This window comes from Simochromis diagramma, unplaced genomic scaffold (assembly GCF_900408965.1).
Source record: "Simochromis diagramma unplaced genomic scaffold, fSimDia1.1 OVJJ01000304.1, whole genome shotgun sequence".
In the NCBI taxonomy this organism is placed as follows: domain Eukaryota; kingdom Metazoa; phylum Chordata; class Actinopteri; order Cichliformes; family Cichlidae; genus Simochromis; species Simochromis diagramma.
In genome coordinates this window covers 9,370,324-9,382,242 of record NW_024387030.1, presented here as the reverse complement: position 1 = coordinate 9,382,242, position 11,919 = coordinate 9,370,324, and the positions used below count along the sequence as shown (strand labels likewise).

The 11,919-nt window shown below is 41.3% G+C and overlaps 1 protein-coding gene across 5 annotated transcripts in view; it reads left to right on the top strand.

Moving 5' to 3' along the window:
- Nucleotides 1–1,330: 1,330 nt before the first annotated feature.
- The window catches only part of meis2a (Meis homeobox 2a), a 78,300-nt gene continuing 67,711 nt past the window's right edge, over nucleotides 1,331–11,919 (top strand). Inside the window, exons 1-7 of one of the 5 annotated variants that reach the window (XM_040042893.1) lie at nucleotides 1,331–1,483; nucleotides 1,785–2,632; nucleotides 3,134–3,360; nucleotides 4,950–5,091; nucleotides 5,394–5,444; nucleotides 5,848–5,898; nucleotides 6,413–6,562. In XM_040042893.1, coding sequence (XP_039898827.1) covers nucleotides 2,621–2,632; nucleotides 3,134–3,360; nucleotides 4,950–5,091; nucleotides 5,394–5,444; nucleotides 5,848–5,898; nucleotides 6,413–6,562 — 633 coding nt within the window. In that variant the 5' untranslated portion in view covers nucleotides 1,331–1,483; nucleotides 1,785–2,620. The remainder of the gene's footprint in view (nucleotides 1,484–1,784; nucleotides 2,633–3,133; nucleotides 3,361–4,949; nucleotides 5,092–5,393; nucleotides 5,445–5,847; nucleotides 5,899–6,412; nucleotides 6,563–11,919) is intronic. The other 4 variants (XM_040042892.1, XM_040042894.1, XM_040042895.1 and 1 more) reach the window with 4 other exon arrangements.

Sequence of the window (11,919 nt, the reverse complement as noted above, 5' to 3'; positions counted from 1 at the left end):
GTTATTAAGCAGATTTAATAACCTAAATATTGTCACTTATGAAGTCTCGTGTTTATAGCTTTCATTAATTACTCGAGTAAATTTATCACAGAAGAAAAGAGCTTAAAATTTCACGTCGTTGGGAGTCATTGCCGCAAGTTTTATAGGGAAGGATGTGTGTCTGTGGAGCCGTACATTGGACACGCATAATTAGCTTCTCCTATTTTCACACGCTCTTCGGGTGTTTACATCACTCTCCTCCGGGGCAAATCACATATTTTCCTGAATAAATGTGGGGGGAAAAACAACAAAAAACATGAAATTCGCAAAATCTAAAAGTATGCAAATAGGAAAAAAATAACGATAAGATTCGGATTTGCTAAGCTGTATAGTGCAAACGTCACCTAAGCTTAAAAAGAAAGAATTTTGTCTGCATTTGTATAGTCCAGCCTCACAACTTTCCCCATGCTGCGCCCCGAAAGGACGCGCGCTCACAACAAAGCAGTAGATACAATAAGGTTTATGCTACTTACCATGGTTGTCCAAAGAAGGAGGATGAAAAAAAAGTCAAGCGTTAGTGCACAAATCAATGTGAACGACAATATTTAGCTTATGAAAATATCAGTCTTCAATAGCAGAGTCTGCCGGGCTGGTTGTGTTTACAGAGTGTGAGAGAGACTTGGAGACGGTGAATGCCTTGGCTCTCTGCGCACTGCTCTGCTGCTCCTTCCCGGGGTATTGCACGTTGAAATGTCCACACAGCCGTTTGTCAAAGCCTGCAGTCCTACACTTCCCACCCCCCTTTATGCCAACAAACATAACTGTTGTCACGCTTTCATGTATTAAATCTTTTTCATTTTTTTTAAAAAACCCTTCTATTTCTGTAATCGACCCTGAACAGCTCTGCTTTGTATTTTGTTTGTTGGGAGAGTTTATTGACCCTCCAGCAGTAGCCACAGCCTATCTCCCTGAGCGTGTGTCTACCTTAATCCTAACCTGTGAATAATTAATTCCCACCATCAAAAAATGTCACGGAGCAATAAATGGAGCCTTTATGTGAGAACCTATCAATACAGCCATGATGCCATATTAGCACTGATGGAGCTAAATATTAAAGGGGATAGATGGCCTGCTTCTGTTTTGAGCGTAAAAGTGCTCAGGCTCCAAAGAGGGCTTCACTGCAATCGATGGCCGGAGCGTTGCTCCTCCTCTAAACTTCAATCTCCTCACATGATTGATGATCTCGGGGAGCTTTGATAATTGACTACTCTGAGGTAAGGAACGAGTTTCTATCAAGAGACGGGATTGGACGAAAGAAACACACAAAATTACTTTCTCCACAAAAGCTTTTTTTCCGCTTGGAAAAGTTCATTTTGGGCTTAGAGGGGTGCTGCGCGCCGTTTAATTGCCAAAAAGACCAGAGCAATAATTAGCAGTGAGATTAGGAGGTATTACTGAGATACTGAGTATGCACACCGGCTTATAACCACAAAACAGAAAACAAGTAAGCGTCATGCTCATATATTAAAGTCAGCATTCATAAGATCTCGTTGTAATAGCTTTCTATCAATGAAAATAAAGACGTAAAATATTTATTTTGCCGTGCGTAAAAGTTTGGACTCGTAGTGCGCAATTCTGCTCTAAATGTAGCATTTTATTGTTGTTATTATTATTTTCATAATTCATGCAGATACATTCAGTCGGTGTTATGTTTAGTTCAGCTCGGAGCATTTGTAGCCGAAGTGTTTAAAAGTGCCCGCTCTGGTAAACCTCTCTCATTCAACCTTTTTCTGCTGTTTCTTTAGGACGCTTATCGGCGAAGAAGAATTGGGTGGGAGTTGGAGCTGTTCTGCGTTGGCTTTTTACCCCCAGTGTGGAGTTGAAGTCGTCCCTGTGCCTCGCATATACTCTGCATATCACAAGATTTGGTCTCTCCTCTCTCTTTTCTGGAGCTGCTGTAGGACTGGCTATGGCCACCACTACTTCCGGGATCCGTCATTTCATTCGCCCACCGCTCAGCGCTGCGAACTGACTCTGTTTCTATAAGCAAGCTAGCAGCCAACCTGCCAACACTCGCTGACACTCACTCATCTCAGTCTCGCCAGATAGACGAAATACCTACGGGGGAAAGAAAGGAGAGATCTGAATCGCAATCTCTTAATTTCGACTGCTTTTTTCTTTTTTTCTTCTTTTTTTTACAGTGATAATAAAACAAGATAGCGATCTGGAGGCATTAAAGGAGACGCGGACTTGCGGGATGAAAACGGACTAAAAAGATTCGTCCTTCTCTTGAACATCATCACCAACCGTCATTCATTCATTACCTTGACAACCTCTGGCTTTGATTGACAGCTGGAGTGGCAAAAAGCCATGAGACACGACAGTTTAGTTACATGCAGGTTGTTGATGGGCCGATTGTAACCTTCACTTTGGCGCATTTTTTATTTTTTTTTCCAGGAAAGAGGGTAAACAAGAAAAATTGCAAAACTCCCTGATGCTACGCTTTCAACTGAACCACACTGGCGAATAGGAGAGTTCGCAAAGTTGGTTGAAAAAGGAATCTTGCCACTAAATCACTTTCTAACCGGGACTGGGATATTAAATATACGACAGATTCAGGAGTTTATTGGAGCGCAGCCTGATGGCGCAAAGGGTAGGTTTTTTAAATCTGCTACACTTACCTGTTCAAATCCACTGTAGGGAGGCCCTCGTATCGCTAACCTCTTGTCGGGTGGTGGCAAATTTACAAAGTATTCCCATCAAAGCAGTTATATTTGACATTTTTGCAGCGCTCTCACTCTTCAAGCAAAGTGACAGCCTCTACTTTTACCGACAGCCTCCACGACAGCCGTGGAGCAGTTTCACAGAGGACTCCAAACTAATTCGATCTATTCGCCCACCAAACTCTGTTCCGCGGAGCTCCTAACTTATTATGTTTTTGGTAATGACACACCGAGTAGCAGATATAATATATCACACTTTTCTGCCCTGGCTGCAGCGTAATTTTCCACTGCGAGCGCTTTTTTTTTTTTTACTTTCTTCTTTGAGTTTGTTCAGAATGACACGGCATGCTTTACTTTATACATTTGTTAAGAAAAGAAAAAGTAGCTTAACCGGAAAGTCGGCTGACTTTTGTTCTAATTTTAATTCCTAGTACGATGAGCTGGCCCATTATGGTGGGATGGACGGAGTCCCGGCGTCGATGTACGGGGACCCGCATGCTCCCCGGCCGCTTCCCCAGGTCCACCACCTGAACCACGGACCGCCGCTGCACGCCAGCCAGCACTACGGAGCCCACGCTCCTCATCCGAACGTTATGCCCACCAGCATGGGCTCCGCTGTCAACGACGCTTTAAAGAGGGATAAAGATCAAATTTATGGGTAAGGTTTACACAGGGATCTAATACGCGCTCACGCACCTTTTCCCCCCTCAACTTTGCAGCTTTTCTTTAAGTTTGCTTTGTTGGAGTTTCTCTCCCACTACCAAATTTAAATAGTGTTTTGTGCAGGTTTGACCGCAATTTTGGACCTCTATTGTTGGTTAGGGGAGTTTTGTTGATGTGTAATTTTACACTCATTGTACAAGGCATCGAGCAGCCTGCAGTAAGTAAGAGTATGAGCCTTAAGCTTGAAATACAAGCTGTAGAATAACATGGAAGCTCGCTGTTCATAGTCCAACCTCCAAATACAGAGACTGCAAAGAATTATGATAAAAAATTATTTTTAACATCATTGCAATTGCTCCATAGTGCAAAGTGTGCCTTGTAATATCGCTGCACACTAATATTCCTCCATCGTAAACACAGGCTATACTTACTAAAACGTTCTTGTTCCTGCATGCAAATATATTGTAAAGGGTTTCAAAAATAGTTTGCAGTGACACACACACATACACACACACACATACACAGCCAGCGCGTTACAACACATTAAATGTCTTTATAATTTTATCACATTAATCTACAATAATGTAAGAACTGGCAGGCTACTTACTACTGAGGGCAAAACTAAAAAAAAAATGATTACAGATAATGCTCACTAATACGTACACAGTAAGTGCTATAATCCCGATATAATCTGGGATGTGGTGTAGAGTAAATCTAGCTCATCATTTCTATTTTTCTTGCGTTTTCATATGGGAAATTGACTCTATTCTCTTTAATACCTAAATATATACTTATCACAATTAATTAAAAAGCCATTGTCAGATTTATCCAGTTATCGCTGGTGATAGAAATAAGGAGTTTGCTGAAATTATAATCTGCATTTTAAAATGATTTGGGCGATTGCCTCAAGATGTTGGATGACTGTAACAACTGGAAGATAGAGTTTACACATTTCACCTCTGTGAAACGATGAAGATGTAGGCCTGTGTTAAAACAGCAGTGATAATAATATTAAAGTCTTCGGTGACGACGTCTTAAGTGTAACTCTGTGTTTTTGTTTTTATCCCTGGCGACCGTATAATTTCTTAAAATTCCACTGAAATCTGTCGACAGTCAGCTTTGTGTTTTGTTTGAAGTTTTGTTCACTTCTCAGTCTTTTGTCTTTCGCACTGCAAGAAATGTCTGTCTCGAGTCGATTAATAACATATGAGACCTCAATTGCTAAAAGAAAATGTACCAAACGGGGTTGTCCACATGCATGTGTTACTAGAAAACTACTAAGAAGACTTTTCTAAAATCAGACACACTGTTTTAATTGTCGCTGTCCATTTTTAACATATTTTAACACATGTTTTGATAGTAGAGTGATAAAAAAACAAAGAAACAACTAGACAGCGGGATAAAAGTAAAAACAAAAATCGAGATAAAATGTTTTTTTAATTATGATTATTGTTATTATTAGTTGCAGTAAGAATTTGAAGAGCAGGGAGCCGACTAATACGCAGGTAGACTGGATATTTTTTACAGTGGGCATTGTAGAGCCGGTGTGCTGTTTGTACTCAGGCCGTGTTTCCCCTCTTGCAGTCACCCTTTATTTCCACTCCTCGCACTGGTTTTTGAGAAGTGCGAGTTGGCGACGTGTACTCCGAGGGAGCCCGGCGTAGCAGGCGGCGATGTCTGCTCTTCAGACTCCTTCAATGAGGACATTGCAGTCTTTGCCAAACAGGTCAATTTTGCAGTTTAAAAAATATTTTTGGATGGTGTGTCTGCGTCACGGCAAATAGTTTTCCGCTTGCTTTATTTTCTTTTTAAAATAAAAAGTTCCCTTTTTAATGATTTGTGACTGTTGTTAATTACAGAATTTTCACTTAAAACACACAAAAGTTTTTGCTTCTTTTTTTTTTGGCTTTTTGTTGTTTTTTTGTTGTTGTTTTTTTTTTTTTTTTTTTCAATTTAAAGTTGTTGCTGTGGGCCACATTCCACACATTTCATGCTAAACTAACTTTGACGTTTGGTGTATTGTTTTAGGTCCGAGCAGAAAAACCTTTATTTTCATCAAATCCAGAGTTGGACAATTTGGTAAGCGCACTTCTTTGTCTTCCAGTTCCAGTTCCCTCCGTCGGTATACTGAAATGTCCACAGCATCTCGAAGTAAATATGTGAACATATGATTTAGACTTCCGCACTGATGTCAGATCAGTTTAGAATTGAGGCTGTGTGACCACATTTGCCGCTGTCATTGTTCAATCTTCCCATCTAACTTACCCAGCTGACCACTGTGTAATCACATATTAGAAGTGTAAGAAGTTAAAAAATATATAATATATGCATGCTCTCGCTGACTGTCGTGCACTCATAACTGGAAGGTTTTATTTTATGACACAACAGCCCGTTCTCACTTCCGAGGCGAAAAAATGTACATATACATTAATCTTGTCAGTTTTGTAATTTTAATTGTAATTTTTGCTCTTTTTCCCCTCAGATGATACAAGCCATACAAGTATTACGGTTTCACCTCTTGGAATTAGAAAAGGTAATTTTTTATATATCTTTACGCTCTCTAAACTTCACCTGCCACACGCACAATATGACTGCAGTGTAAGCGATATCACTAAATGTGCTCTAGAGGTAATCACTGCTGTACATATATCACGGATATGAAAAAGAACAAGAAAATAAATGCACCGAGAGACGTTCTGATGATGCTCATTTTCATAAAATATGCTGCTTTATTTAGCCAACTATCGATGCAGATGAAGTGGATATTGATAAAATATGTTAGAACCTCTTTGCCCACGTTGCTCATTGTTATTGATCTGCAGATTTGGTTTCAGCTACTCATTATTTCGCCAGCTTACGGCGTGCTGTTTATTATTATTTCTTTTCGTCGTTCAACTTGTTGCTCCGGCCTCAGGAGAATAATAAGCTCTGCAACAATTTCACTATTGTTTCCTCGCCGCCGATAATGCCTCTTAATTGAAGTTATTCTTGGACCTGGCTGAAGCGTTTCCCCATCCTGAGAAAAGGTGTTTTGTTCCCCTTTCTAGGTGCACGAGCTCTGCGACAATTTTTGCCACCGGTACATCAGTTGTTTGAAAGGAAAAATGCCAATAGATCTAGTTATTGACGAACGGGATGGCAGCTCAAAATCAGATCACGAAGAACTTTCGGGATCATCGACCAATCTTGCAGATCACGTGAGTAACACGAGCTTTTTTTGTATTCGTAATTTGTTATGTGCTGTTTTTGTCTGTCTGCATGCGCATCTGCTGCTGATAAAGACCAGGGACACATGAGCCCTTAGTTTTCAGCAAACAATGCATTTGAGTAGCAATCGACCATATTCAAATATATATATATATTTAAAACAATAATTTTATAATAATCACATTGTTTGATTTATCTAATAGAGCCAACTTTGGGGGCTACTTAGCTTCTGCTCAGTGTGTGTGACCCTGCTGTGCCATCAGTAAATAGAGCATGCTCTGTTCTGCAAGGAAAATCTGCCGATCGATGTTCTAAGGTCAAAAGCTAGATGTGATACAATAGAGTGAGTTATTGTTTTAGTCTTTTGATTAGGGGCAGTCATGTGTGCATAACGCGTCCGTGCTTGCTTGCGTGCTGGAGGCTTGAGTGGGTGTGTACGTGCGCGTGATAAAGGGTGCGCGTGCGCGTGCGCAAATCGCTGCCCTGCGTTCGTGGAGAGTGGCACGCTGAAAAAAAGACGTAAAAAAAACGCGAGGCAATTATCTGTTACGCAGGTTTAACGTTAAAGCAGGGTATCAACGGTAAGCTTTAGCTTTAGGCCAATATTTAAAAAGAAAAAGGCTTTATATTTGGGGGCTGTGGGAGCTGAATATGGCCTGCGCGTAAAGCTGTGGATTTTGCTGCAGAGGTGGAGAAAGTGGTAGCCTATTGAAAGAGATCTCAGAGCTAAAGGCTTACCATCAATGTCAAGTTCACAAGGCATATGATGGTTCGTCTGGAGGCCTTCCATTGCTGTTGATGTTAATGTGTTTAATTGTTTCGTATTGATTGCCGTGTGGTTTGCTCTGCAGTTGCTTTCTCCTCTGCGACCCCCCCCCCCCCCCCCCCCTTTATGGCTGGAGGCTCCATAATGCTAAATTCAATTATATGCACCTGAAGTACAGTAGCTTTAAATTTGAAGATCGATTGTCTGCTTTAAATTGTACATTTTCGGCGTAATAAACACAGATTCTAACTCCCCCCCTCCGCAGTATGGATAGAGCTGACAGTGTAGTACTAAGTTCATATTTGTGAATTACTGCGTCTTCTATGTCTGCGATAAAGCTAATGTTTTAGTGGGGGTGGCGGGCTGGGAGGGAAATCGGCTAGTGTAACAAAGTGACTAGTTAATATCTGCGCAGCACAAGGCCAAGCCTATTAGGAATTAAAGCAGATTTAAGTGTTATGCAAAGTCTCTGCGCTGCATCTGTTGGGTCTGGCTATAGGCCTAGTGGATTCCCTTTGAAAGCCCGTCGCCTGTGCAGGGCCACGCAGCGCGTCACACAAGGTGAAGCGAAGCGTGTTTAGCCCGAAGATGCCGATGCTGGTTTGAGAAACGGTCAAAACGGCAACATTGTGGCCCTCCAACACAAGTGTAGAAATGAGGCATGCTGTTGTTTATAGTGCAGAGATTAGATAAACTAGCCTGTTTAGTTTCATGGCAGATGGTTGGCACTCAAGCCAATTTCCAATGGTGCCTCCAGTGCTCAGACACCAGCTTTGTCATCAGTCCACTTGTAAGAAATATTTTGATAATTAGAAAATTAAATATGCCAATAAAGCAAATCAGGAGCAGCAATAAACAAAGAAGGTTGCATGACAAGCCATTTATCTCGGGGTTGTTTGAAATGACCACCTCATTAGCTATTTAAGTTTGAGGGATTTATTTCACTTTTGTGGCACCAATGAACTTTTTATTATACCTAACTGCTGGGCTGGATTTTACTAAAGCAGGAGAAAGTCTTTTTTTTCTTTTCCTCTCTCTCCTTATTTGCTTTCAGAGCTGTGTCTGGGCAGAGTAGGGATTTTTTTTTAAATAATGGCTACAATTTATGGAAGCATACATACTCCAGCTTATTGTTTTTAATAAATAGAGGTGCAGGGCAGTGTGTGAGAACATGTGTGCACCTCATGATGCTTAAGTGGGAATAATATTTGCAGAAAGGGGAAGAAAGCGAAACTACAGTATAGTGCAGCCATGATCTAAAAACCTTGTAATAAATAGTTAACTGCTCTAGCAGTCATTGCCACATCTATTTGAAAAGCGTCCAGCTTTGCATGCCGAAAATGTGTTTTCAGTATTTGGACACAATACACCCCCCATCCTCCCCCAAAAAAGGCATTTGGCTGCCAAACTGTGCCGATGGATGGGAAACAATTTCTGTCACTCTTGTCCTGATTTATTTATTCTATCTATTCACTTCTATTATTTGGCTCTATTTTATTATTCATTTTTGTCCTCGCATCTCATTGAGGAGAGGAAGGCGGCTTGATAGTTAGATATGCTAATTTATTTAGTTAGAATCTCACACGTCCATTTTTCTTTGCTTTGATATGCATTTTTAATATATAGCCTTGGGCTACATCTCATTTGGTGAAAGTCGGTTTTTCTGGAGAAGATCAGGCTCTTCAGTGAGGAGGCAGCCTGTTGAGCTTGTTTTTTATGTGTGCATGTTTGTGTTACCCCTTCCTTTCTATCGCTTTCTTTTTCGTTCCCGTCCCTTCCTCATACCTTACTGCGGAGCATTTAAAGTGTAGTTGTATTTACATTTGAATGCAGCGTGGTCTTAGAGATCATTGGCTTACAGCATATATCAGGATAAGGCCTCACTGACACTGTTGATTTCCCTCATTCGCTTGCGGTGACTATCTCAAGCATGTAGCCCACCCAGTGTTTCCTAACTCATTGCCCCTCCTCAGATTGACTCAATCATATTTAAAGGAAAAATAGAATTTGTATTACACATGAAGGGTGATAGGAAAAAAAAACACACACACAGTGGTGTAGTTTTGCAAATGGTTGGTGTGTGTGTGTGTGTGTGTGTGTGCACTTGTCACTGGTTTGCTCTCGTCTTTTAATTAATGAATAAAATTTCTGTCTCTTCTATGCTACATCCAATTAGGGAGACAAATAGAATTAACAGTGTCTGAGTATTATCTGTTCTAATGAATTAGCCTTTGTGTCTTCTTGTGTTATTGTGCCGCTTCCTTAGTCAAGCTATTAGCAGAAGGGTTCTCATTTCTTTTATGCATATGCATTATAATGTTGCGACTGCAGTAGAATTTCTGCATAGTTTAAGATTTGCCAGACAGAAACTCTGTTGCATTCAAAGATCCCACTGCTTTGTTTTGGAGATCTTTCCTCAAGGAGTGAAAGTGCTCATAGTTATGGTATAGCTTATTTTGCAATTTGCTTGGCTGTAGAAAACAGGAGGAAAAGCCTTTTCTGCTTAGGTCTCTAGCTCTGATAAAGGCTCTGGGCGCTGTAGACCAATGGTCAAATGCACTGATGTCACAGGTTTAATCAAGTAATGCAATAGCTCATCTTGAGCCTGTGCATAAGTGTGTGTGTGTGTATTTGTGGAGGTGCGTGCCCAGGAAGATCCTGTCCTATTTCTGTACGTCACTATGCATAGTGCAGAGCATACGCAGCCCTCTGCCTGTGGACAGCGAGCCCTCAGGCCAAGCTTGCCTGCTGAACCATGCAATTTCTCAGTTTTGGAGGTGTTCTAATTCTACTAGCTTTGTCCTCCTCGAGGGCCGACTACGTTTGGATATCATGAAAACAGTGCATTGTTGACTTGGGACGCTCTGTCTGTTCTACGCAATTGTTTTGTGATGGTGGGATGTCTGGCCTTACATTTCCTATTTGAATTGTGTTCAGTGGCAGGGCCTTGTTGGCAGGCATATCTAATCATCGGTATGGTGGCTGAAGAGAGGCTATGCTAACTTATTGCATCTTCCGCACTCCCCTATATTTGGCTGAAAGCATGGTGTAAATGACTGCAGTGATCAGGAGATTTATATTAACTTGTACATTGTTATTTTAAAGGAATGAATGAAAGCACAAGTGTTTATAACTTTTTTTTTTGCCATTTGATTTTTTTGGGATATATCATATTAAGCTGTGCCAAACCCATGAATCACTTTTTTTTTAAAAACGTAATCTCTTCTTTCTTTGCACACATAATGTACTACAGCGATTAAAACAGCTTTTGCCTCAGAGAAAGTTTTCAGGCATAAATACAATCAGACAATCCGCCTTGTCTGTTAAAACATGCTGTGGTGAATTATTAGCTGCTAAATTAAGGACTTTTTATATTGTGGGTAATTGAGGGGGTTGTAAATGCTTAGCCATTCAATGGAAGTGCACCTACACTTTTCTGAAGTGGCTGTATATAATTACGAGCTCAACGCAACAGAAATGTGTGAGAAGTTTTTCTCTTTCTTTGTTTATGCCATGTGGCAAGATGTGTCTTGAAATGTCACATCGCCTCATGATTTACGGCTCCGTGTGTTTCTGGTGCGTCAGCGATTCCTTACATGTTCAGCACAGGATCTCTGTAGCTGCTCCGCGCACTGATAGCTCAACATACGCGCACACGCACGCACACACACACGCACACACACGCACAGACTCACAAGGTTAGTCGTTCTCAGCCTGTGTTACACTGCTGCTACTGCACCAGATTCCCCCCTTTCCCTCCAGGTTTCTGGGGAATTTTTGAGGGAAATTCAATGATGCTGCTAAATCAATTTTATTTGAAATTCCTAGGGATGTAGGCAGAGTGCAGTGAGGGAAGTGAAATTGTGCCAGGCAGGTGTTTGTAAATGAGAAACAGGGGACAGTGGCAGAGGAGACGGCAGCATTCTCCCACTCTCCTGCGGCCTGGCTGCACTACGAGCCTTCCTTCCCATATTGTCTCCTGCTTTTATATTAATTACAACTTGTATTAGCAGCCGCCAGTTGCTAACCCCAGCAAATAGAAAAGGCTGCCTCTAGAGACCCCTCTTCTTTTGTATCTTATTCTCTATCTAGTCCTGCTGTGTACATTTGTGTGCGCGTTTCCTCCTGCACATGTATGTGTGTTTGCTTGCTGGCATTCTCCTCCTCCTCCTGGTAACACTGCTCTTTAACACAATTAGCGAGGAGCATGGAGTGAACCGTGTTTGACTCCTAATTATGCCCAGCTTTAGGGAATAGTCACATGGGCTGGAGGCCCTTTTTGTCTCTTTTGCATCTTCCCCTGTTTTATTCGAGCACTTCTTGTGTAGGTTGAAGACTGTTTGTGTGACATGATTTTTTTTCCTGCAACTTGTTTGAACTTTATCAGACCCACAGGGGTTGTGGCAAAATGGTTGTGTGTGTTTGTGTTGCACGGCGCAGTGTCTGATGATGCACCCGCCATAGCTTAGAGAGACCCACTAAATTATTCATAGGGAGGAAAGGCTGTTGCTTTTGTCGCCTTGTTGAGTGTGGAAAGTTAACACTGTTGTTTTGATATTCGTTGTCTTGTTTTGCACACAC